The sequence below is a fragment of the Podarcis gaigeae genome (genome assembly GCF_964106915.1).
Source record: "Podarcis gaigeae genome assembly, chromosome: 12".
NCBI classification, from domain to species: domain Eukaryota; kingdom Metazoa; phylum Chordata; class Lepidosauria; order Squamata; family Lacertidae; genus Podarcis; species Podarcis gaigeae.
The window spans coordinates 55,156,181-55,183,857 of record NC_139688.1 but is presented as its reverse complement, the minus strand read 5'-3'; the positions used below and the strand labels follow the sequence as shown (position 1 = coordinate 55,183,857).

Here is a 27,677-nt window from a genome sequence, read left to right as displayed (position 1 = left end):
GAGACTTAGCATTTAGCACTTGCTTTCTTTGGAGAAAGTAGACTATTGCCCTTTCCAATAATATACATTCACACCTTCGCAAATGAACCTGGGTCTCTCTCATTTCCCCAGGAATATTTTGAAATATCAAACCCCAATCCAAGAAGCGAGAGTTATTGACTCCTAGTTCCAGACTATTTCTTCAGCGTCTGGGCTTGTTGTCAAGGGTTGTCTTTTGTGAGAAAGCAGACTACTTGCTAATCATCTGGCTACGGTAGCTGTGAAACCAAGGAACTGGTGTCAACCTCTGGCTCAATAGGCTAGGCAAGAATCTCCCAATAATGGCAAATGGACTAGGCCAGGAGTAACACTCAAGATAGCAGTTGTGTGTGAAGAGTTCAAAAACTTGTTGGAAAAATGTGAAGAATGAACTTACTCACTTTCAGTGCAAATGGGACAGCATCCTTTTCGGTTCAGGATCTTTCCCTAAATGGGATAAATATAAACAATATTTAATGGCAGGGGGAAGACATTTGGAGCAATGGTCACAGTTTGAAAGTATAGAAAAATGTGGAAAGCCATTCAAAACTTTCCTTCTGCAGCTATGTATCTGTATACAAATCTGCAACCAATCTACTATATATTTTGGAAAGCAATCTGTTTGTCCACTTGTTTGTTGTTGTTCTCTATAAGCTTGGACACCTCTCAAGGTAATGTCTCCAAACTTGGCATGAGGCTTCCCAAGGTGGGGTTGATGTTTGGGTGCGAGGACCATTTTGAATCAAGATGAAAATGTGGCTGTGATGTGACTATACCCATATTTTGGCATAGGTTTGTCAAGATAATTGTTAATTTCAAGATATTGTTGCCAAACCCAGCACAGGATTTCCTGAGATGGGGGTGGCAGACTTTGTCACTGTTTGGCTGCTGGGTGCCATTCTGGATCAAGAAGGAAGACTGAAAGATCACTTTGGCACGACTTCACACATTTCTTGACACAGAGTCAGCCTCCTTTCGAGATATAAGTGCCAAACTCAGAGCGAAGGTTCTTGAGTTGGAACGGTGGTCTTTGTTGTTGTTGAAACTATAGGAGCCATTTTGAATCAAGATGGCAGACTGAAATGTAACTTTGGCATGACTTCACCCAAAGGTTCAACTGCCACTCAAGATATTGTTATCAAACTCAGGACAAGGGTTCCCAAGGTGGGGGTCCTGACTGACATTTGGATGCCAGGTGCCACTCCGAATCAAGTTGACAGACCGAAACATGAGTTTGGTGTGACTTCATCTGATTTTTGGCACAATGGGCCCAAATTCACAAATTACACTATCCAATTTAAAAACACAATTTATTTATTTTTTGCTTTCTAAACGGTCATGTCTATTCCTGCACTTTTTTTGGGGGGGGTGCACTAGATGATCCTCATTTTCATTTCCAAATCTACAATTCTATGGTTCTATTGTTTTCTTAATGTCAGTTAACGTCATGCTCATATATATAAATATCAGCTAAGACTATAGTTGCTCCCATATTGGGGTAGTAGAAGCAAAAATAAACTCGGTTAGTATTAAAAATAATAATAATTTAAAAATACTCAATGAAGTATATTCAGATTATTATATACCATACTGTAATGGTTCTAGGGGTTGCTCGTGCGTAAGTTGTCGCCACACCTAGCTGGGTTACCTGGGTGAACCCTTTCTGTCCAGACAGCCACCCATCCGTGGCTGTCTCAATCGCTGGCAGTATCCGTCAGTGGGCGTTTCTTGAACTTCTTCCAGCAAAGAAGTTCTTTGACGCCGAGTCTCCTCCTACACTCCCTGCGCGGAAGTCTTCTGCGCAGGGAGGGTGTGGGCAACGGAGGACCCGTGCTCTCCCCGCTGGTCTCTGGCGAGGAGTCCTAGAGCCCCCTCGCCGATTCCCCCATCTGCCCCCCTTCTCCACTGGTGCTACGCTGATTTCCTTCCCCAACAGATGGGCTGCCTCTCTCCCTACTGGGACCCTCTCTGGCATCCCTCTGGAGCCTTCCCTCTGCCTCTGGCTCCGATGGCAGTTCCCTAACACATACATATTAGGGGCATATTAGTTGCATTGACACATTTTTTTAGCATTCAGCATTCAACTAGTGAACAATTTACACAGGCTTCAAGGTAACACAGAAGAAAAGCAAAGTTAAACACTTTGAAAAGAAAAAATGGTAAAGGGAAAGACAGACACCCCAAAGAGGCACATTGACTATTGGTGCTTATCTAAAACATACTCCATGATTGAAAGAAGCAAAATTGGAATCAATAGCAACAATGTTCCAGAACTTCCTCCAGCCACCACCAAGTCAGGACAGGTTGAAGGTGTCTTGAGGTCTATTGAGCACTTCAAGCGTGTTGAAGAAAGTAGCAGGTAAAGAAAGTCTATTTGGAGCTGGCCTGCACACTCTTAATATAGTGGGTCAGTGCTTTGTGATACCTATAGAAGAATAGTAGTGAAGGCTTGGTCAAACTGGTGTGATATAAACAAACCTTTTTTCACAAGCAAAGCTGTAGCTGTAAGGCTATACGGAGTGTTGTATGCCTTATGCTTGCAGGTAAAAATAGAGCAAAGGGTGGAAACTGCAAATCGTGTCATGATCCAACGTTGACAGGTTGAAATTTGAACTGCAATAAGAAAGGCCATGGAGAGTTGGCAGAATTTGAAAGTTGAAAAAGAAGTGTGGGGAGGTCTAAAGAGCAATGGGGGTATTGAAGCTTGATGATTAGAATATTGGGGAAAGAGGGGAAAGATCATAGAGCGAGAGGGAGTCTCACTCAGACACGTATGAAGACTTTTTAATGCAGGTATTTTGCCACATGGGGTCACCAGCCAATTTCTGCAAGCAGAGGGGACTGAAGGTTCTACCATCAGGAGAGAAATTGGAGTTTGGATTTCAGGCAGCCATTGTTGAAGGGTAACAATATCCCCTGTTGTAGCAAAAGTCTTGTGGCAATTGCTTCCAATTGTTGAATGGAAGCCTCGTGAGCATTTCCTTCGCTCTTTATTTTTTAAAAAACTAACAAACCTGAGCTGCATCATTTCTTTTTGTGTGGTCTGGATTCTGTGTCAGTGCTTATAGTGAAACAGATGGAACTTGACCACCTTAATTGAAGCTAAGTCACTTCCTGGATCCAATTTGCCTATAATGTCTTTTAAAAGCTGATGTTTTAGACTCTAATCCAGAAAGGGGGGAAGAGAACCTAACTCCATCACCAGAGGCTGTGAACACACTATACCTTTAAAGCAAATCTGAAGCACATTTCCCCCCTCAAAGAATTCTGGGCAAGGTAGTTTACCCTTCACAGAATTACAATTCCCAGCCAACCCTGAAAAAACTACAGTGCCCCAGAATTCTTTGACAAGATAAATGTGCTTTAAAATTGGAGTAAACAGAGCTCTGTTACTTGCAGTTTCAGTGTATGTTTTGAGGATAGAAGACGTTTTCCTGTACTCCTGGCTTAGTGAAGAGTCAAACGCCATTTTAATCTCATCTGAATCTGTAAATTATTCCTGTGTTTTGAATAAAGACAAGGCTCAGTTCTTTATTTGATATGCTGAAGAGGCCAAACCTTTGTAACAACTTCTGGCAGGAGCAGCAGCGGCTAAAATTTAAAAAAAACCACACATGTGGTATGGTGGTTTTTTGTTTTTGTTTTTTAAGCTCCAGTAAAAATCTTTATTAAAAAAAGTAGCTTAATTAATTTCATTGGAATTAGCTTGAATGGAGAAGATTCAAAGCGCTCTGTGTGTCTCCAGGGGCTTGGGCAGGTCCAGTGGGATTTTTGACTTTTTTTCTTCATAAAGCAGGCTCCTTATGCGATACTTAAAAAGGCTTCTCAAAACTACAAGTTTGGTTTTACAAGTGATTCACCGTGTGGCTTAAGCAACAAAAGGCCAAAGCCCCTCTGGGTGCATGGAACTAGTTGTGCTGATCTTTGGATCCCAGCCTATGAGTCTAATTAAGAAGTCAACCTTTGGTGGCTGGATGGCTGTGCATGAAGTCCAAACCTGAGGTTGCAATTTGTTTTGCTCCAACAAGTCATAATCAGTAAGTCAAAAACAACCACTGGCTACATATTGTGGTTTGCTGAGAACTAAACAAGACAGAACCCTTGATTTGGGCATAATACTAAGCCAGAGAGCATGATCTCTTTTCTCCACGCACAAGTGGGAAGGAATGAAGCAATCCAGAAGGACACAACCAGGGTTAGCCATTAACTATGGTTTATGTGGCATATGAAGGAGGCATCTGCAGCAGAGAGAGAGAGAGAGAGAGAGAGAGAGAGAGAAAGAAAGAAAGAAAGAAAGAAAGAAAGAAAGAAAGAAAGAAAGATCTTTCTCTTTTTATAGTTATTATCTGATCCTGTCAACTGGAGATGTTAGGAATTGAACCTAGAAATGCAGCTATGTTCCAGATGGCATAAGTTCTTTATACACACACACTTTAGATGGGCTGCCCTATAATAGAAGTTTGTGGTTCGAGGACCCGACCCCCGCTTAGTGAAATGAAGACACACGGACACGTAATATAAGGTTAATGGGCAAGAAAAGGCCACAACTTTATTGATTACAGCAAGTGAAAAGGTATTGGCCTAGGCATTGGATCACGACAATTGACTCCACCCACTCGAAGAGGGGTGAGCCTAAAAAGGGGGTTTATTCACCAGTAGGTGGAGCCTGTTGATGCTAATACAACTATAAGCTCTCCCCTGATGTCACCAAGGGTCGTGCCATGGCCTCCTGCCACACAGGCATCAGACAGGATCCATGACCGCCGGATTCCTTTAACGGAATACCCAAAATTGAAGGCGTAGGCGATGGCCACGCCTAGCCCTTCCACACACCACAAACACATTCCAAAGCCTCACCTACCCACCAATACCAAGAAAGTTGTGACGATTGCTACGAGGTAGGCGAAAAAACCACAAGGCCTAATGCCAGATGGAAAAAATCCTACCAGGCCCCTTGGACAACCAGGGCGACCAACCTAAGGTCCATAGCAAGGCCAAGAGAAAAACCAAAACCCTGAGCTCTAAGGGAGTGGAGGGTGGGTGACTCGCGACGGGAAGGCGGAAAATGAGGCTGCATGGCTGGCGCAGCAGCAAGTTGAGCTGCAAACCCCGCCCCTTCCAAGCTGTGGGCGAGGTGCGCCAGCCAGGTGAGTAGGGGGAGGAGGGGGCTATGCCCCCTGCATGAGGCAGACATCGGGTCCCACCCACAACCCCTCCCCTCTTTGCAAGAGGAGAGGCTTTTGTGGATAGCATTCAAGATGGAAAAGAACCTTGTTTTAAATAAAAGAAAAACCAATTACAATAAAACGACTATAAAATGTATCAAATAAAACATAATTATAGTATCAAAAAGACGACTTTTGAAACAGAGAGTGGAGGAACATATCCCCTCAGTATTAAATCAATTAAAAACACAAAGCAGAGCAATAAAAATTCACAGAGCTAAAACTGCCCTAAACCACCACTTAAATTAAAAAGCCTGGAGGAACAGAGAAATATTTGCCTGGTGCTGAAAAGACATTACAATTGGCGGCAGGTGGACCTAAACGAGGGGGACTTTTCCCACAGTCATCGACCATGATGCCTGATTTGGCAGAGGCACTTGCAGAAAGGGCGTCAGATGCTGACCTCAAGGAACAGGTGTGGGAAGAGACGATCCTTCAAGCATCAAGGTCCCAAGTAGCAAAAGCTGGTAAAGGTCAAATACAGCACTAAGATATGCCAGGCTGATCTCTGACTGGAAGCCTTACCTTGGCAGCCAAGCACATAACCCCTTGGCCATCCTTGTATTGTTCTTCTAAGCGGTGCAGAATATTTTTATTATCCACCTCCCTCCCTGGATTTCTAATCAAATACTTGCAAATTCTCATCTTCACTTGGAAGACGAGCAGCTCAGCACACAGCATGTTATTGTAATCACCTCTAGTGTGCTGAGTTGTAAGGATGAAATACATTCTGTACATGCTCACAAGCACATCCTTCTACGTTAACATGTTATTTATTTTCCAGGGCTGAGCCTTGGTTTTGAAACCCTTTGTATTAAAAACCTGCCTTCAAAGCCACTGTGATACAGTGGTGCCTCGCAAGACGAAAAGAATCCGTTCCGCGAGTCTCTTCGTCTAGCAGTTTTTTCGTCTTGCGAAGCAAGCCCATTGACGGCTTAGCGGATTAGCGCTATTAGTGGTTTAGCGGCTTTTAGCAGCTTATCGGATAAGCGGCTTAGAAAAAGGGGGGGAAAGGGGGGGGAAACCCGCAGGAACTCACAAGACATTTTCGTCTTGCAAAGCAAGCCCATAGGAAATTCGTTTTGCGAAGCACCTCCAAAACGGAAAACTCTTTCGTCTAGCGAGTTTTCCGTCTTGCGAGGCATTTGTCTTGCGGGGCACCACTGTACAGCAGCTAGAGGGCTGGTCTTATCACAACTCAACCATAAAGTTTGGTGACCTTGGATCTTAAGTCATCCGCTCTCTCAGCCCAACCTGCTCCGCAACTTTGTTGTAGAGACACCACCCTGAAGGAAAAGCAGATGATGGGAAAGCTATTATAAAAGTAGGAATATAAGGCGGACTACATAACGCTAACACCAACTCACAATCTGGTGCCCAAGAAAAGCAGCCAAGGTGCTGTCATTTTGCAGAGTTGCTTCCTTCAGTGTAAAGCACCTGTTGTAATAAATCACCTTCATGTCCTTTTAACGGGGGTGCTGCAACACGCCCCCCTCCAATCACCGTATCCGCAGGGGAAGGTTTTAACTGGGCAAACCATGCACAGCTGAGAGGTACGTAGCTGAAAAAATGCCTCTCCGTTGCACTGGATAGTCTTACCTCAGTGTTTTCATAAAAGGGCTGCAGCCATCAAGGAAGCTGCAAGTGGAAGGAATTCAAGCAAAATTAGGGTATGCCAGCCAACCTGCTATGGCTGGTTACCTGAGCCACCAGGCTGGCACAGGAGTCTGTTTTTGTCTTGTCGAATAAGGAAGCCCATTATTACTAACATGTGCTGCTAGAGTTCGTTAGCACTGAAGGCTCCCTTAGGAGCGGCCTGTGAGATGCAATTCCAATTTGGCCCATGAATATTTATAAGCAGACCACATTTGAGAATCTATGAATTTTGTAGGATATTTTATTCTTCCCCTCGTTTTATGAGAGTTTCAGTTTTATATCAAGCGCTCTCCTTTTATTTTTCGTATTCTTTTGAAAAGACAGAACTAATTAGGGTTTCTTTTTTTCTTTCTTGGTGGTGTTCCATTGTGCAACAGCAGCTGCTGCTGTTGTTTTGTACCTCATTTGGCACTGGAGTACGACCAGCAACTTTTCTTTCTGTTTGTAAGAATAGCAGATGTGTACGAAAAAATTCAATACTGTCCACGTTAGGCATGGGACACAGGCCCCAGAGTAAATCCGAAGCCCAAATTTGTAGGCTCAAAATGTATCCACAGAATAAATCTCTCTAAAGATTGTCATATAACACCAACTAAGCCTTGAGTTGCCGCTGAATGCAAAGGACGATGGATAGGATTTTGGTAACCTGTTTTCAGGTCCGTAACAGACATCTGGCTACCAGCCTGGTTATCCACAGTGGGTCCAGAAAGAGGCTGAAATGGCTCAGCCTTCCAGCAGGTCCCAGGGCCCCTTCAGATATCAAATCACTGGGCCCATAATCCCAGGGGCTTCCACTTTTGCTGTACCTCTCCTAACATGGATCATGCCTTCCCCACAGTCCAGAAAGGAAGAAGTACAGCAGTCTAGGCCTGGGGGGGGGGCTCCTGTTCATCTTGCACAAGTGTGGGAGTTTCCAAGTGCTCCTTGCACACTCCCCCTTTCTGGCATGTACACTGGATGACCCCTGACTCTAGCTACCAAAATAGCACAGAGCAGAGTTGGGCCCCTATACAGACAACGGGCTCGAAGTCCTCTGGACACCAGTGCATCCAATGGCCCAATGAACATTGGAAGCTGCCTTACAATGTGTGAGTATTTCCTACACAGACTGGCAGCAGTTCTCTGGGCTTCTGACAGAGGATGTTCCATTTCTAATTGGAGATTCCAGTTATTGAGCTTGAACTGTCTACATGCAAGGCATGTGGTCTGCCACTCTACCAAGGGCCTTCTCCACAACCATCATCGGGATATAGAAGGCCTACTTGCTTTAATTTGGAATCGAGTCGTTATTAATCCAGGGAAAAGGGGATGGGGTACTCAGAAAAATTACAGGTTGTACCAAAATTAGGAGACATATTAACTGACATGTGTTGTTTCTCAACACTTTTAAAGAAAAATCTCAGCAGGGTTAATGGAGCTATCATCATTTTCAGTGCTCTGTATGTAGCCAAAATAGCACCATCCATGCACAAAAGGGATCATCATCAGGAGAGTCTAGAAAATCAGAGGGGAGGGTTTATAGAATGGAGTATCGTGCAAGAGAGTATGGTTGGCTGGCTGGATCTTTGAAGAGGAGCAATCCACACTGCAATGTTTTCTATTGGTGCAGGTCCCAATTGTTAACACTACACAGTCACATTGCTACCAAACAGGCAAGCAGGTAATTTGACATCCACCAAACACCCATTTCCGTTTCCCCTAGGAAACCTGTTTAGAATAATGAAGACTTGCCAACTTTTAATTTTATAAATTTAATAAATAATAATATCAACTTAATTTTAACAATTCTGGTGAATCGATAGGACCAGGGTAGCATGGCAGCAAAACACAGTGTCCCAAACTGCCTTGTACAATGAACATTATCATTGGGATGTGCATTGTGAAATTGCTAGTAACACATTCATTATGAACCACAGCGCCAACTGATTCTGCATAAAATTAGCCTTTCATTTTCATTTTTTCCCATTCATGAAATGCATTCAAATGTAATGTTATAGCTTCATCCCCCATCTCTCAAAACATAAAGATTAGTATTAGATTACTTAATCAGCCTTAACTCAAAATCAACAGGAAGTGATTTTTTTTTTTTGTTGGGAAGTAATATGAGGCTACTTCAGATGATGAAGTCTATTATGGCTGATGACATGATGCTTTTATGATTCATGGCTCTAAAGAACTCTCTCTGAAAATACTGTGAAACAGCCTATCCATTATTTTTTTGTAAGACCACGCCTCGCTTTCTTGAGCACAGAATAAGATACATGAGACACAAGCAGATAATCGTGGACACTGAAGTATAACAGAGTTCCCAAGAGTGTTAGAGGTACAAAGTAATATACTTTCCCTTTTGTAATTCCCTCTGGGAGGGGTACCAGGTAAGGTGCTTTTGAGACATTTCTGAAGTGATTCTAATCTAGCAGGATTTCATTACCCTGCTTCAGTAACATCTACATGGCAAGACCATAGTTAAGTACCACATTCTTGATGTACAAATGTGCTTAGGCTCACACTTGCTCATCTTCACAGAGTAGAGGTATCCTGAAACTCACACGTACGTATCTGCAGATAGTTGCTGCAGCTCTGGGATCTCTAAAACTGTCTAAAATCTCTCAAGAAATCTCTTTAACGGAAGGAAGCAATTGCAGGCAGCCCTGAAATACGTTTTTGCTGTTTTTGTTGTGGAAGTGTTCTGATGATATTTTATACAGTATCAGCATTTGCCACACAACTGTGGGCAAATGAAGAAGAAGAAGAGTTTGGATTTCAAATCCCGCTTTATCACTACCCAAAGGAGTCTCAAAGCCGCTAACCATCTCCTTTCTCTTCCTCCCCCACAACAAACACTCTGTGACGTGAGTGAGGCTGGGAGACTTCAGAGAAGTGTGACTAGCCCAAGGTCACCCAGCAGCTGCATGTGGAGGAGCGGGGAAGCGAACCCGGTTCACCAGATTACGAGTCCACCGCTCTTAATCACTACACCACGCTGGCTCCCAATGGGCTACTTTCTTCTTGCAAACACAGATGAATGCAAATCCGAGGACATCAGTCTGTGGGACAGTCAACAGCAACGCCAAATTTGTCTACCAACCCTATATAAAGGCTATGCAAATGTATTTACCGCTTTCTTTACCTACATCCACCTGTAGGAGCCGCTTAGCAACGTACACTGAAATCCTTAGCACACTTGCATGCCAGCAAACTCCACTGAAATACTAAGGCATACTTCCAAGTAAGTAAATTTAGCCAGCTCCAAACATTTTAAACAGGTACTTATTAAGCAAATCACCATGCCAATGGCACAAGACACCCAATGAAGGCAAGTAAAGCGAGAGGGCACTAGTTGATGTAAAACTAGGATTAGAAGTCACAGAATCAGAAAGAAATGTCTGGAGGAGAGCAGAAGAAACAGGGGGAAACGTGCTGTCCTGTTCTGAATATTTCACTCTGCCCCAGGACTTGGAGTCTCATTCTGGTTCTCCTTTTCCCAAGTCTGCGTAAACCAAGCCTGCCAAAGTTTCTACTGAAAAGCTCTATCAATTTATAAACAGGAGGAAAAGGACACACACTCACATGAGGGCAGCTGCTGACTGGAATGCACTGTTTCTTGCGACACTCGGTTTTGCCTTTCACACAGGCACAGATGGTGCAGTTAACGGAGGACCACATCTCTCCATCCTGCAGGAGGGAGAACATGATACAGCCATCAGCTGGGGCAGCAGAAGGAAGCAGATCCAGTAATGCATCATCCTGTTATACAAGGAAAAAGCAACTCTCTCCCTGTTGGGGAGTTATGTCATTGTTTAGTCTAAATCACTTCTGAGATGTCCATCTCCACCCAGTTGGATTAAGGATGGAAGCTCATCAGGGATGGTTTTTCACTCTGATCCTTCCAGATAGAGGAGTTTTACTGTACGCTTAATGAAGACGTGTCAGAATTTTCTAGCAACATCCTGATTAGTTGCCTTTTCTCCTGAAAAACAATCGAGTTGTGATCACACAGTATCATGAACATCTCATTTGGGATGACATAATTATAAAAATTTGATTCAACACAGCCACTGTGATTGGCATGTTTAAGTTACCGCGCGTGAAAGTATTTGATAACGATGTCAGGACACTGAAAATTTATTCCCAGATGTGGCATCGTTCTCCTTCAGCCCAGGAATGTACTTAATACTGAATTCAGATTTGGATTACTTACAGTGCAAAGGCAGACATCTGATCCACTAAACATCTGAAAATGCTTATAACAGATAGAGAACAAAAACGACCCAAGGATTTGAGCAGGTACAGAGCTCTGTGACTCCCAAGTGCTGCTTCAGAAATGCCCTGGCTTCCTTCCTTATGGACTGCTTGGGCCAAATGCACTTCTTAAAGCATTATTTTACCCATCAGAGGTCCAGCCACTGTTCCTTTTCTATCCAACTTACAGAAGCCTTCGATTTATTGGAAGGAAATGAAGGTGGGGCAGGTAGTAACAGAGTGCTGTGGATCAGTGTGGTGCAGAATACAATAAAAATGTGAGAGGAACCCATTTATTTATTTATTATCAAATGCTGACAGCTTCTATGAGCCACAGGTGAGAGCAGGGTGCACTGTGGGTAATCTGTCTCAAGATAATGACTGAGTACCTGACACAGGACACAGTCCTCTGGGATTTCTCAAGTTCTCTTGCAAAGTACTCATTCACTTTATTTGTGGCTTTCAGAAGACCATTTCCCAGTCAACTATTTCCCATGAATCATTTTTCTCCCTCTGCTACTCTACATAATATTTTAATAAATGAAGAAGAGAGACACTTGAGGAATTCAATTTATCTGAATTCTAATGTGAGCTGACCTCATCTGCACTCTTTAGACTAATGTGTGGATCAGAAAATAATCCGATTTTACACTTTTCTGAACTTTACAACGCCTTTCTTGACTTTAAAATGATCCCCCTCAGATTGCTCAGTTTATAATCCCAGTTTTGAAAACTGAGGCAATAAACCAAGAAGTAGTGGACATATGGAAAAAAATAATTATTAACACATCTCAACAGACCAAAGCAAGTATTTAAGGCAAAACAAAATAAAGGCTATTTTCCACAAAACACAATGTCTATGGAACTACAAGAAACAGAGACAACTAACTGTATAATAGTTCAACCCTATACATATTTACTTAGAAATAAGTCCATGGGCCTCTCTCCCTAGACAGTGAATGTATGAGTGTAGCCTTGGGAAATAAAAATGATTGTAGACTTTGACTAAGCCACTGTAAGAGGCTGGACAGTCATTGTCTGCTCTTATAAGTTTGATATTTTGTTCTGTGGAATACTAGTCTGGATCCCAAGATCTGAATTCTCTGCACCTGGAAGTGGTTTTTAGACATGAGTTTCTGGAACAGCAGTCCTACCAAACCCCAGACTTCAAATGCCTATTCTGAAACTGAGGTGTGTTTCAAAAGCAATATATGGCTTGGGCACTTGGGTTTAAAGAAAAAAGTCAATCCTTTGTATGCACGTGAAGTAGCTCCTTTGAGCTCAAGTCAATATGATAATCACAAGGAGTTGTGTGTGTGTGTGTGTGTGTGTGTGTGTGTATAAGAAAGAATGCATGTAAGAAAGAGACAATTGGCTGGTGGCACAATGGTTTTTCTGTGTGTAAGCACCAACTGAATGAATGAAGAGTAGTTCCTTTCAATTGACTATAAACAGGGTTTCCAGGACCTACGTACAGTGCAGCTTTGTGCAATGTGTGTAGGGGGGAATGCAAATTAATGAAAAGCAGCATTGGCTGAGTAAATACTATGTGCATAAGGGATTTAACTTTTCATCTGATCCCTGGATCTCTCAACACACAGATGGTCGACACAGTGTCAGAAATCAGTTCCAACAGGGGGGCGGGGAGAGAAATTCTGCATGGCTTGAAAAAACAAGCAGGCACCCAATAATATGGGAAGTGTTTTGGGAGGGAATCCCCAATGACCCTGGGTAGAAGGAGGGCAGGAATAGATTAATACCGCATGCCTTCCCAACTCATGAACCACTGCATGTATCTACAGCTGTGTACTTTATATCCAAAAAGGTGAATTCAGCTCCTATTGGCTCACCTGCGGGTTGGAGGAGAGGTTCCATTTTGCCTTTGTCTATTCAGCCACAGGCCACAGAGAAATACCGTATTTTTTGCTCTATAAGACTCACTTTTTCCCTCCTAAAAAGTAAGGGGAAATGTGTGTGTGTGTTATGGAGCGAAAGCAGGCTGCGCAGCTATCACAGAAGCCAGAACAGCAAGAGGGATTGATGCTTTCACTGCGCAGCGATCCCTCTTGCTGTTCTGGCTTCTGAGATTCAGAATATTTTTTTTTCTTGTTTTCCTCCTCCAAAAACTGGGTGCGTCTTGTGGTCTGGTGCGTCTTATAGAGTGAAAAATGCGGTACCTTTACTATAGCTATTGGGATGTGCTAAGGAATCTGAATCACAACATTATAATGCATTTTATAGCACAGGGAAGCAGCACGGCTGTCCGCCTAGGCAGAAAGGAGTCAGTTTACCAGACTGCAGAAAGCTAATCTTTTTTCTGTTTTATTTTAATTCCTTGTGTGGGAGCCTCTCTGCACTACTAAAAGATAAAACCACTGCTCTGGGTTCATTGCAACCTGATGATTACTCAAGTGTTGCAATGATACCCGCGTGGGGCAGTTTCTTTTTTTAAAAAAGGGCATTTACCCGGAAGATCTTGTTGCCAAACTTGCACACTTTTGTTTTCTCTGGGGACATGTATGAGACACACTCCTTGCAGCACGGCTCTTTGCCTTTAATGCAATCTCCAGGAGGTGAGCATTTCTTCTTACACACCACAGTGGAATCCTACATGGAAAGAGGAAGGGAGGGAGAGAGGGTGCAGATAAGAGGATGAAGAGGATAACATTCCCTCCTCAATTAGTGACTGGGTACATGAAGTGGTTGCTAAACTGATGCCACTATGGAGACAATGGAAGCTACAATAACACAGTAAGAATATCTACACAGATGTAACATGTATGGGGACTGACACAAGAAAAATGGCTAGGAACACTGAACCTTTCAGGCTGTGCCTACCCCCCCCACACACACCTTGTGCAAATTAATTGAAACAAAGCATGTTTTCTATCTTACTCGTAATCCTGTACTCAAAACAAACACAAAAAGTCAGTTGATCATTATGGTGTTGGAAGTCTGCAACCAATAGAAGGAATGATGCGCTCACCACAATATACTGATGTTCTACAAAAGAGAGTTATTCCAGAGCTGGAAAAGAGGTATCCTGCCAGTACTGAGATATTGCAACAGGACCTAGCCCCCTGTCACACATCGAAAGTGGTGAAGAAATTCATTGCAGAGCAGCAAATACAGGTACTTGATCGGCCAGGGAATTCCCCGGGCGTAAATCCCATTGAGAATTTGTGGGCTACAGTGGTACCTCTGGTTACGAACTTAATTCGTTCCAGAGGTCCGTTCTTAAGCTGAAACCGTTCTTATCCTGAGGTGCTCTTTCGCTAATGGAGCATCCCGCTGTGAGTGCCCCTCCAGCACACAATTTCCATTCGCATCCTGGGGCAAAGTTCGCAACCAGGAGCAGCTACTTCCAGGTTAGTGGAGCTCGTAACCTGAAGCGTTCGTAACCAGAAGCGTTTGTAACCAGTGGTACCACTGTATTTGCAAAAGTCGCCTCTGTGCTGTAGACTGTACGACTATGGAGAAGCTCATTCAGGCACTGATTCAAGTGTGGTCCAGGGATCCGAAAATCAACAGTGACTGTTCGAAACTAGTAGACTCCATGCCAAACCCTGTTCAAATGCTGCTTAAAAATAACGGAGGTCATATCCATTGCTAATGTACGTATATGTGAGCTTTGTACAATAAACTACATTATTTGTTTCAATTAATATGCACACACACACACAATTTCTATACCACCCTTCATCCGAGGATCACAGAGTGATTTACATAAGAACACAAAAATACATAACATAGTGTTAGGGTTTCAAGGGGTTGCTCAAGAGCAAGCAGGCAAATGCCTCCCTGCTTGGCTGTGAAGCCTTGCTTTTGATGCCAAAATAAACTTGATCTCTCCAGAGCGCCACTCTCCCGTGGCTGGCTCATTCACTGGAAGAATCCATGAGTGGGCGGTCCTTAAACCTTCCCCAGCAGAGTAGTTTCTTGACGCCCAGTCTGCGCCTCCCCTCTCGGCGCGGAAGCTTACTGTGCAGGGAGGGCCGGGGTATCGAAGGACCTCTCTCCTCCCCGCTTTGCCCAGGCAAGGTGTCCTGCCCCCCCCCTCGCCTACTCCGAGCCCTGCAGCTCCTCTCCATTGGAGGCGTGGTTCCTCTCCCCCACTGAGGAGGAGCTGCTTCCCACAATCTTTGGGGGCTCTCTGTAATCCATCCGGCTTTTCCCCTCTCCCCCCTGAGCCGATGGCAGTTCCCTGACGCATAGTAACAAACAAAAAACGTACCCCACCCCCACCACCAGTTTAAAAGACCATAAATGGTTTAATTACTGTATTTTTTGCTCTATAAGACTCACTTTTTCCCTCCTAAAAAGTAAGGGTAAATGTGTGTGTGTCTTATGGAGCGAATGCAGGCTGCACAGCTATCCCAAAAGCCAGAACAGCAAGAGGGATTGCTGCTTTCACTGCTCAGCGATCCCTCTTGCTGTTCTGGCTTCTGAGATTCAGAATATTTTTTTTCTTGTTTACCTCCACAAAAAACTAGGTGCGTCTTGTGGTCTGGTGCGTCTTATAGAGCGAAAAATACGGTAGACAAAGGCCTGGCAAAAGAGGAATGCTTTCGCCTGGTGCCTAAGGATATATAACAAAGGCAACAGGTGAGTCTCCTTGGGAAGAGCATTGCACAAATGGGAAGCCCGTTCTCCTGTTGCCACCTTCCGGGCTTCTCATAGAGGAGGCACAAGAAGGGCTTCAGATGATGTTACTTTACTAAGAGATGCATCTGAAAGTCAACCTACTCACCCTGCAGGTACACTTAGTACAATTGTCGTATGCAAAAGAGGCTCCGTTGTCATAAACATCGCTGTGAAAGAGGCAGCTTCCAAATGGGAGATCAAACACTTTCCTCTGCCCTGGGAAATACAAACACAGGAAAAAGAATGTGATTTAAAGAGAGCTGCATCATCAACAAAGATAGCTATTGCTCATCTGCAAACTATTATTGACTGGATTGTTCTGTTTTAATCCATTTATACAGGATTTGCTTTTTATCCTTTTTTGAAGAAATTACCAATTACCTGAGGCAAAGATAGGGGACTATAAAACAATGTTGGCAAATCTCTATAAAACTTGTGGAGTGGAGGGATTCTAAACTACTTATTTGTAACAGCTTGCCTTGACACTAGACTTCTAGGTTCAATGAGGGAAATTTGTTGATTCAATGTGAATGATTTTTGGAATAGAGGGAACTGAATTTTTGTTCATTTGCTAATTAGCAGGTCAGAGTATTGCTCAGTTTATTATTTGAGTGTTGTTAATATTGTTTACTACTATTTACATGGCTGGTATGTATTTTTCCATGGATGTCATATCAAATATTAATGTATTAGATGATTCCCCCCTCTTCCTCCCTATGGTATTATGTACTGTATATTTTTCTTTGCTGGGTCACTTGGAGACCTTTGGGTGACAAGGGACTAATAAGTTTAAATAAATAAATAAATAAATAAATAAATGTATGGATAAATGATAATCACATAAGACTATTGATCCATCTAGCCCATGGCCAGTGACACTTCTGAGGGTCAGGTAGAGGGTTTTCCTAGCCCTGCTGCCAGAGATCTGTTTGAAAAATAATAGTAAACTCAATTATCTGGGTACCAGTCCTCATGTGGCCAAAATGGCATCACCTACAAGAAAGAGACATCAATAAGCTCGGTGAAGCCACAAGCTTTAAAGCAGCACAATTTATTTATATTGGGGAGAAGGACAGCTAATATGGGGAATCCAAAATGACATTTGATGATGAATATGGGAAACCAGAAGGGAGGGTTAATGGAATGGAATATCTAGGACAGGAACATTATACACGGCAACATTTAGCTGCAGGTCTCACTTTAATTAATTAATTAATTGACTAACTAACACATTTATGGACTGCTTCACAGCCTGCAACCAAAGGAAGCAGTGTACAACAAGATAAAAAATTAGATAAAGTACAAACCCCCCACAAGTTCTAAAAACAATTAAAAACATCTCTTCAAACACTAAATGCAATAAAACAATTTCTACAAAAGTATGATTAATATCCCATAAAAACAAAACAAAAAATGTATTGCAACAATGGAGTCGTCTTAGTTTAGGAGAAGCCAAGAATTGGACCTGGGTTTTATACACACAAAACCCATGTTTTATGGCTTGGCCTAACTTTAAAATGTGCTTCTATGCTCTTTACTAATTGTTTCACGAAGACGTAAAACTCTAAGGTCATACGAGACAACCCTTGAGTCCCTTATATCTGATTGCCCTCATACTTGTCACCATTTTTGACAAGCACTGCCATTTCAGTATTGAAGTACGGACAGATACAGACAACATTGTAATGTAGATTTATTCCCATTTTACAGCTTGAGGAAAGAAGGCAAAGTGACTGCAGGTTCCCCAAGGGTTCAGTTACACCAGTGCTACTAAACTACCTGGAAATAAACTTTTAAATGGCTGGACTTTCTAGAGATGATTAGCATGCACAACTATACTATACCAATAAGTATTTTTTGCTTTCAAAAGTTTCATTTCAAAATTATATCTGGACTCTATGATTTTGTCATGCTTAAAGCAGACATGCTGATACCAGTAGAATTTAAATCGATCATGACTTAAGCCCCATTTATACCTATGGGTCTACTCTGCACATGATGGGAAGTCTGGATTCAACCCTCTATTAGGATTATGAATAAAATCAGATAATTCCTGGGTGAATGATTACTCTGACCTAATTATTGGATAGGTTGTTGTAAAGATTGTTAAGGGTTTGGATAGCAGTACTAACATAACACAACAGGCCAATAGCCTTTACAGGTTGTCTTGTAACAGAACCATCACAACACAGCAGATGTGTTGGAGAGGATTTAGATATAACTATGTATGTAATATCTGGAAACAACTGAGAGGAGACACATTTGCTTGCCACCTCAAAACTTGTTCTCCCTCACACCTGTTTTCCAGATTTTATCCCCATCCTACTGCCTCACACAAGCCTACAAACACATCTGCTCTATTGCATTGGAATGGAAAAGAGAATTGGCTGCAGTATGAAAAATCTCTGGGGACAGGAACACTTGCTTCTCTTCTAAGAATCTGGAGGCAAAGTCTGAGGAAGGTGGAAAGGATCTTCCACAATGAGCTAGAAGAAGAAGATTCCTGTTGGATTAGACCAAAGGCCCATCTCAGTGGCCAACCAGATGTTTCTGGGAAGGCCAGAGGCAGGACTTGAGGGCATTAGTCCTTCTCCACAGTTGTTAACCAGCAACTGGTATCCAGAAGCTCACTGCCTCCGAATTTGGAGGTAGTGTCCAGCCATTATGACTAGGGCCCACTGATAGCTTCATCCTCCATTTTTTTCTAATCCACTTTCAAATCCATCTCAACTGGTGGCAGTCACCACATCTTGTGGCAGCAAATCCCATTAACTCTGTGCTTCCTTTTTCCTGACTGCAGACTGTTCTCTGAGCCAACTCCTGATGAAACCCAGATGTTGCCGAGTAGGCAGGCATCTCCCAGTTGGTCCTCTCTTGGCCACATGAGAAGAGAAGCAAAGAGAAGAGAAGATGGTGGCCATCAAGGACTAAAGGTTAGGGAACCATCTCACTTTAAACTACATCTTTTAGAATCAACAACACATCCCATGGAGCTTTGACAGACCACCGAGAGCTTCTTGGGAAAAGAAGCCCTCTCATTTTTGGTGCCATGGAACATTCTTCAACACTGAAGAGAATGGAGACAACCTTGGGTGTGCAAAGTTCTTATATGTATAATACAGCACTTATATTCATGCTGGAGCTAATATATTTCAGCACTTGAGCCTGTGTGCTTGGTATACGACAAGTGCCCTGTCAGAGTCTGGTTTATAGTATATTTGTCACATTTTGGTTTGGAGTCAGTGTGCCTTTAACAAATCTCATCTACTGTGAACAGACGTTTGAATAATCCCCACCTGCAATGATATTGCCAATTCTTACAACAAGCACACGTCTTTAAAAACGGCTCTGTACATCCTGCAGAACAATCTCCTTGATGTAATGTTTTGAGTTAGAAAGCAGTAATCACTAAGTGATGATGTGCACCAGCCCAGAAGATAATTCAGTACAACTTTTATGGCATGCCAGCCAAGTCTTGCAGGATATGAAAAATCCCAGTCAACGCCAAGACTGTCCTATGAAAATCAGTTCAAGATGTTCAGAAATCCCATATGGGACAACACATCCTTTGCATTGCCGTGCATTGCATGAAAGTACATTATATTGGTCTGGCGAGGCTGGAAACAATAAATGAGTTATCTAGCTTGTTCACTAACAAAGCCTCTTGCATTGTCGTATCCTCCCAAAAGCCAGTTATATCATTCCATCTCCCTTTCATACTGCAGGTACATCTAGAAGCAAGCCATTTTGCCACCTAGAGCACATGCACCACCAGTTCAGCAGCAGCTAACAAGATGCTACAACTTTCATCATCCCCAGCAAATCACTGCCAATAGTCGGAGATAATGGGAGCTGTATTACAACAACACCTGGAAAATGCCACGTAGGTGATGCCTGGCCCAGTTCAAGAGATGCTCCTCTGGAGTAGTGCTGGAACTGCTGCTGGGTTTGGGGAATGGCATCAGCTATATGCTGATGTCAAGGACTCTATTTCTCATTATCACTGGAGCCACGGGGATGTCTTGCAGGTGTTGGATGGGGACAGTAGTGGATAAAGGCCAACAAACTCAGGCTGATCCCAACAAGATGGAAGAGCTGTGGGGTGGTAGTTCTTGAGTCAGGGAACTGGGTAGGCAGCCTTTTCTCAATGGGGTTAGCTGTACTTTCCTGGAAGTACAGCTGCAATATTGGAAGAGTCTAACTAGCACACAGGATGTAAAGGCAATTACCATTAGCACGTAGAATCATAGAATTGGGACCCTGAGGATCATCTAGTACAACCCCATGTAATGCACAAATATGCAACTGTCCCATATGGGGACCAAACCTGCAACCTTGGCGTTATCAGCACTATGCCCTAACCAACTGAGCTGATATGCTCCCCCCACCCACCCACCCAATGCAAGTTGTGGAGATCCTTATTGGAATACTGATATAATCACAGAGTTTGAAGTGATCCCATGGATCATCTAGTCTGCACAGCAGTCAGCCGATTTCACAAATTCAGGGAATAATTCAATATCACACTAAAATAAATGTTCTATCAGCGCAAGCTTATCTGCTTTTCTGATGGAATAACCTCCCCTTCCTCCTGTTCGGGGGGTCACATAGCAGAGGAAGGGGAGGAAGCCCTGTTGCGCTAGGAGGAGTCATTGCTCTGCCTCTTGCTAGTAGAACTATTTAGTTGACCCCAACCCTCACTCTATATACCATTTTTGAACGTAAGGAAAGAATTCGTCACCTCCAGTTGGTTTTGTATATTGGTTACTGTTATAAGAATGGTTTTGTACTCATTTGTGGTTTAATAAATTAAATAACTAAATAAGTGAACAGATTTGTACTCTGAGGATAACCCATGATCCAACTTTGTCACTCCATCCCGGGAGCCTCAGTGGCACAGACTGCATCTTTCTAGCCTCAGATCATTCTCCAGCTGCAGTCATTCATGGATACAGTGGCCTAGCCACAGTTACTCTCAGCCTAGCAGCCTCCTATTTATATTATTGTGATGTACTCTCTGCAAGAGGCTTTATTGAAAGATGGTCCAGAAATGATCATTAGTACAGAAGGCTGCCACTAAAATGTTCACTGGAGTAGCTATTATACTGATTTTTAGGGACGCCGAAAATCGTGATTGCACAAGTGCAATTTCCAGCGTCTGGGCATGCGCAGACGCCATTTTGGGTATCTGCACATGCGCAGACGCCATTTTTGGTGCCAGTCAACGAGTCCCCACGCCACACTGTGCTGGTTTAGCGCAGCACATGGGGGACTTGCCAATTGGGCAGCTCGGTTTGCGGGCAGTTTGTGGGCTGGTAAAATGGTCTTTGTGGGCTGCATCCGGTCCATGGGTTGCCAACCCCTGATTTAAGGTGCCAGTGTTTACCTTAAACAACATGGTACCAGGAATGTGAATAAATGCCTTCCTGCAGCAGCCTCACCAGATTCTTCAGTCCGGAAGGGAAGCCCTTCTTTTCTCACCTCCAGAATTTCTATATTTCTATACACTGGGTGGTGATATGGGACAGCTGAGTAGGGACACACTGATTATGGAAAATCTTCCCCAACCCACCCAGAAGTACGACTGTTTTATTTATTTATCTAATACAATTTATATACCACCTGACTGTAAAAAAACAACAACTAAGCAAACCACAACTTTGCTAATGTTGCATCTGGATGTTAGTCTGTTTCTGCAAAACATTTTCAAGTGTATTACAGTTTTATCTGCTCTAATCATTGGATAGTTGTTGCCTCTTTTAAATATTATTTCAACCCACCCTGTGATCATTGGGTGAAGGGTGGGTTTAAGATGGTCTTAATAAATAAATAAAATACCATACAGCATTGCGCTCATTTGGGGAGAACAAAAACAGATGTACATCATAATCTTCCAGATCCAGTTCCGAAGATCACATTTATTCTCCAAAGTAAATAGTACATCTGACATCTATACAAAACCAAATTTATGTGGCCAAGATTTGGCCTAATTCCCGATAAAGAAAAACAGGGGTGGGGGAATGAAAATAATCATGATCACACCATTGTAACAGATATAATTTTCTAACTATATTCCATTTATTTTATGTAATTGTTCTCTTTCAAAAAATTTCTGTGCTATATAACTACGCATAAGCTTCCTTGAGCGTCTGTGAGTTGTCTGAAAGAAAACGTACAGAGTACATGCAATATGCCTGTTTAAACAACCACTCACCCAAACATTTTGGGCAACACTGTCCGGATGGCGTATGACTGAGATGTTGGGGACATGAAAGAATGGGGCACACTTCCTGTACGCACTGTGTCCTGCCACCCTAAAAGAAAATAGGGTCAGTTAGAGAACACACAGCTGAAGAATGCAGTGCAGCCTGAGCCACACTTCTCTAAACACACTTTAATTCAATGCTAATGTATTGGAAACACATCCAGCAGGAAAGATGAGATTCTCACCTATACAAACACTTCAAAAACAGGGCCTTCATAGGCCAAATCTTATGCAATGCATTTCAGCATATTGTAACATCCACACCATATGAAGCACATATGAAGCACACGGTTTCCTAGAAAGAATCCTGGGGAATTTGCTTTGTTATGGGTGCTGGGAGTCCACCTGACACTGATCCGGAAACTGTGCACATACACTGTGCAAAAGAATGAAATATTGTTATTCCCACTTCTTTCTCCCCCCTTCTCTCTGCCCTAATCTCACAATGCCTATGATAGCAGCATCCAGTGCTTTTTTTCTGGGGGATGGGCGGATGCAGGGGTACGTATACCCCTAAACATTTTGTGAATCTTTGTACTTTTGTCCATTTACCATACAGTGGTACCTCGCAAGACAAAATTAATTCGTTCTGCAAGTTTTTTCGTCTTGCGAATTTTTCGTCTTGCGAAGCACGGATTCCAACCCAAAATCCAAAAACCCCCCAAAAAGTTTTAAAAGTTTAACTTACCAAATGGCTGCAAAAGAAGTTTTGGGAAAGCTTCAAAAATCACCAAAGTCTTCAAAAACCTCAAAAAAGGCTCAAAAAAGGAAACAAACTTGCAAGACAGTTTTTCGTCTTACGAGGCATTCGTCTTGCGAGGTACCACTGTATTTATTTTCCACAATTTGAACTATAAAATGGTGATTTTCTTGAATCAAAATGAGAGTACCCCTAAACTTTTTTTTTTTTTAAGAAAAAAAGCACTGGCAGCATCTCATGCCAAATATAACTGACCTGCTCTTATTAATTGAAAACAGAGATGTTCCATGTACCTTTGTTATCCATTAAAATCTTTCTTTTCTTTTTTCATGGAGTTACAAAAGGAGTTAACTGTTACTTTATTTTATTTCAAGCCGTCTTTCTATAATCTTGTGACTTCTCCCGAGGGAAAGTTGGATCCAAAAGACAGGAGAGGCAGACAATTGCTGCTCTAAATACAACCACTGTGAGGGGAAACACAGAGCTAAAAACGAAGGCAAAAATCCCCCATAAGCTGTAATGAAGCAGGCACTGAGAGATGAGAAAATAATAAGGGAACACGAGGCCGGATTTTGAGAAAGACTGTTTTTAAAAGAATAAAGAGCTATCCTTGGAGTTATACGGTACAATGTAGAATAAAGGTCTTGGGAATAAAATAGAGAGGGTGAAGGTCAAACTGTGAAAGAAATATTGTTTTGGCCAACCCAGCCCTTTAAATGAAATATTATCAACATGTATATAAGCACAGAGAGGCCCTGGTCAGGGAGCACAGTTCATCTGCTGGGCGTTGTGCATAAAGAGAAAAGATTGTCTCTACTACCAAACAGAGCTATCAGCCTAAACAATACAGTCATACGTCGGATTACAGTGCTGAAACCCGAAAGTTCCGGAACGGGATACTTCCGGGTTTCGGCAGTCGCACATGCGCAGAAGCGCCGAATCGCAACCTGCGCGTGCGCAGACGCGCCACTGCAGGTTGTGAACACTGCGGGTTGTGAACATGCCTCCCGCACGGATCATGTTCACAACCCGAGCGTCCACTGTATTCTGTTCCGGTGTGGCTTTTGTTTCTCATTTCAGAAGACAATAAATGGACGATGGCTATGAATGAATGAGCAGCAGCAACCTCCGCTGCAGCAAAACCTGTTCTGTGTCTCCCACAAAGGATTGCAATCAACTCATATTAAAAAAAAGAAAGAAAGAAATCTTTGCTCCAGATCGTCTCATTTAAATTTCCTGTATAGTTTATAATTTAAAGCAGCACAAGCAGCCAGCAATAAACTCTGCGCTCCTAGAGGCATGAAAGAATTATGAGTTGTCCACAGCCCCATGCATTCAGAATCTCTCTCTAAACTCTCTGGAGAGAAAAGTAATATAAAGGCTCTACCTCTCTAGAGCACAGAAGAGGAAGCGGTGGTGTGTGATGAGTTTACTGATACGTTTTAATTCTAATGTTAATACCAATACCCAAAATAAATCATTATCTTTACTGCATACGAACGCTTTAATAAGATTTTCAGACACTACACTGTCTGAAAAGAACACAGCCTTTCTTCCCCCCCCCCTCCAACTTGCCCCAAGAGGGGCTGCTGAAACATCCTGAAAGCACACAGCTTTAGGCCTGCGCTCATAATCCTTTCAACATAGCATCCAGGGATGCAAAGTATATTGCGGTCTGAAACTGCTGCTCTGAATTATGAATCAGTCAGGAAACTCTGAAATGATTTTTTTCCACTTAGGCAGCTCAGAGAACAGATTCCCCCCCCTTTTTTTTTTCTTTTTCAAGAATGTGCAGGTGCGGTTATCAGAGAACTAAACCTACAACTTTTGAAAAATGGTCCAATTGCTCACGGGAGAAGCCTAGAAACAGGCACCATGCCCAAAAGGATTTTTCGTGATGCATGAGTGATGAGGTTATCCAAAGGAGCAGGTAGGTCAAGTGAGAGACACCTTCAGTGGTTTAAAGCAGAAGCGGCGAGTCTGTGCCCCTCCATCTGGTGTTGGGGCAATCAACCCTTCTGGGAATTGTAGCTCTCAGCACCCTGCACAAACTACACTGTTAAGTTGTGGGCAAACATATCAGACGACACAGCGATTCTTCAAACAGCTCTTCTTTATTCTGAGGCCAGAACTGAACTGAGCTGAAGGGCTCAGTCAGCCTGCTTATATAGAGCTCCAGTACCTTGTTACTGTAACAACTTTCTAAAACTATCCAATCACTGAACGTCACTTTCGATCCTTCATTTGCATACAAACTATCCAATCACTGAACGGCACTTTTGATCCTTCATTTGCATAACTATCTACAGTATCCCCCTGCTGGCCCAGGATTGGGAACTTCAGTACATAACATACACTCCCCAAGATTCTTTGGGGAAGCCATGGCTGTTTAAAGTGGTATGACGCTACTTTAAGTATATAGTGCATATGCGGCCTTGATCACTCAGGCCCCAGTGAGAAATTATCTGTTGCAAGTTTTTTTTTTAAGAATGACAACAGATAGCAAAACAGGGAGCATGTCAACTTCAAATCTTTCTGCTTATAACATCTTTCTCCTGCCCCAATAATACTGAGGCAATATTATGAAGGCGAACCGATGTTACAAGAGAATAAGCAATACTTTTGTAATTGTTTTCAAAGAGGAGCCTTAAAAAGCTGGATGCACCTATAAAAAGTTTAATTCCAAAAGAGGAGCAGTTTGAACCAAATGTTTCTTACCTCAGCATTTACCAAATGGTAAAAAAGGGAAATTTTTCTCACCAGTCCAATCCAAACATATTAGTTATTCAGTTATACAGCCACTGTAGCTATAAATCTGAACTATGTTATTATTTGTTGGTGCATACTGAATTTGAACTTAACAGTAGAGCTGAGAGCTTTTTCACACTGAAACAGAAAGTGCCTTTGCGTCTCTTTGGTGGGATTGAAGCCTCTTGTACATGTCATGAATATGGCACAAAGGGAAGAGCAGAAATCAAATGGACAAACTCTTGCGCCAGGGCTTGCCAAGATTATTTTGATTCATCCTCCTTTCCATGTGTTATCCATTACTTGCAATGTTATTTATGCTGTTGTAGTACCTGGAAATGGTTAAGTTAAAAAAATGATTCCCTCACTAACTACACCGTACCTAGCTAGCCTAATACCATCTATTTTATTTGGGAGTGGGAACAACTCACAACTTTGTGTGGGTGTGCTAAATCTAGATGATGTATGACACATTAAAAAATAGGAAATTGCAGCATCCAAAATGTTAAAATATGTTCTGTAAGTTTTGGTGTTATAAATATAAAAGTTAAACATTTGAAAAAATCGTGTGACAGGACACACCGCCAGGTTTCATACAAGGTTCCTTCCGTGTCTGTGTAATGTAAAATTCTTGGGGCATTAGAACCCCAAGTAATTATGGACTGGTTCCTCTTTTGGAATTAAGCTTTTATAGGTGCATCCAGCTGCAATGAATTTTTGTACTGTCCATCAGCTAGTAATTCAGATCAAAAGGAATCCACTGAATTGCAGCCATCTTCCTTCTTAACAACCGGCAACCATGCTGAAGTGTGTGGTGCCAAGGGCCAAATCAATGCTGCTGTTTGTCATCTATTCTAGTTTCCAGGGGCTGTGCTTCCTGAGATCACAAAAATACACTTCAGCATGTCAGGCTTTTAGCCAAAGTACATCGTAATGATGTCAAAGAATTTCCTCTTAGCAAAGAAGCTCAATTAAACCTGCAACACAGGAATCCAATATATTCCGTTCACCGCTGGTAACACTTTGCACAATGTATAATCTGTTATTCTTTTAATTCAATAGTATTACCAGATATCACACCAAACTATGGCTTAGGACAAAACGAGACATATATCATGGACCCCATGATTGTCTCTTCCTTGTGTGCTTAAATCACTCACCCTCTTTGCACTTTGCTCCATGAATTCATTCTGTGAAGCAACAGCCTCAAGGCATAGAACAACAACCATAACTGTGGTTTCTTGATTCAGGCATCATGCCAATCCATAGTTAGCATAAACACAGGAATGCAAACCATGGTTTCTGGCTTGTCAATTCAGATATTACTTAAATAATAGTCAAAGCGTCTTATGGTGGTATGGTGTCAGAATTGAGCCCATGAACCCTTGCTCATTTCAGCATGTGAAAAAAGATGCCAGTAATTAGTTTCCTTTTTTTGTAATTGTTAAGACAATACAAATTGCATAATTATATAAGATAGGTTGGGTTTTTGTTTTGGCTTCCTACATATGCAGAGAATAACTTCCTGTTCATAACACTGAAATTTATGCTTACTAATGAAGAGCCTTCATGAATTAAATTAAAGAGGGGCACTCTGAATAATTGAAAATGCCTGATAGCCTCTAAACCTGTTCCACTACCAAATACACAAAAGCTTTCTATTTAATTGTTTTCAAGAGCCAAATTTTCTATTGAGCTGTAATGCTAAACCCTGGTTCAGTGCTATGTGAATGAGCCTTAGGACTATGAGCTCCTGTCTCCTCCTCTGGCATGACAAATTGTGCTAAATTGCAACTATGGTTTAGGGAAGCGCTGGGCAACTTGCGACTTTAGGGCCACATGTAGCCCTTGCCGTAATTTAATGTGGGTGGCAAGGAGGAGTGGTGGTAAACAGATGGCAGAAATAGAGCGAAAAGGTTTGCACCACCCATCTTGGGCTCCAATGTTGCCCACTTTTGAATTCAGCCCACAAGGATATTTATCTTACACAAAGACTTAGTTAAATACTGAGTATAATGCTCACATTGAAATATTACTTCAACATGAAAAATTACTAGAAATCAACATCTAGAAATCCTTGGCCATCACTCATCATTAATAAAGCAGGGCTTCTTTTAGATGAAGAAGAATATTTTGAATGCCAGACTGTTGGCTTTTCTAAGCACTTTTGCCCTAAATT

At 42.4% G+C, this 27,677-nt stretch overlaps 1 protein-coding gene across 1 annotated transcript in view; it reads right to left on the bottom strand.

Moving 5' to 3' along the window:
• The window catches only part of BMPER (BMP binding endothelial regulator), a 169,748-nt gene that overhangs the window by 63,545 nt on the left and 78,526 nt on the right, over positions 1-27,677 (bottom strand). The window contains exons 7-11 of the mRNA XM_083706332.1: positions 22,000-22,099; positions 15,892-16,001; positions 13,608-13,748; positions 10,470-10,574; positions 420-465 (exon numbers count right to left, since the gene is read on the bottom strand). Of these exons, the coding sequence (XP_083562458.1) occupies positions 420-465; positions 10,470-10,574; positions 13,608-13,748; positions 15,892-16,001; positions 22,000-22,099 (502 nt within the window). The remainder of the gene's footprint in view (positions 1-419; positions 466-10,469; positions 10,575-13,607; positions 13,749-15,891; positions 16,002-21,999; positions 22,100-27,677) is intronic.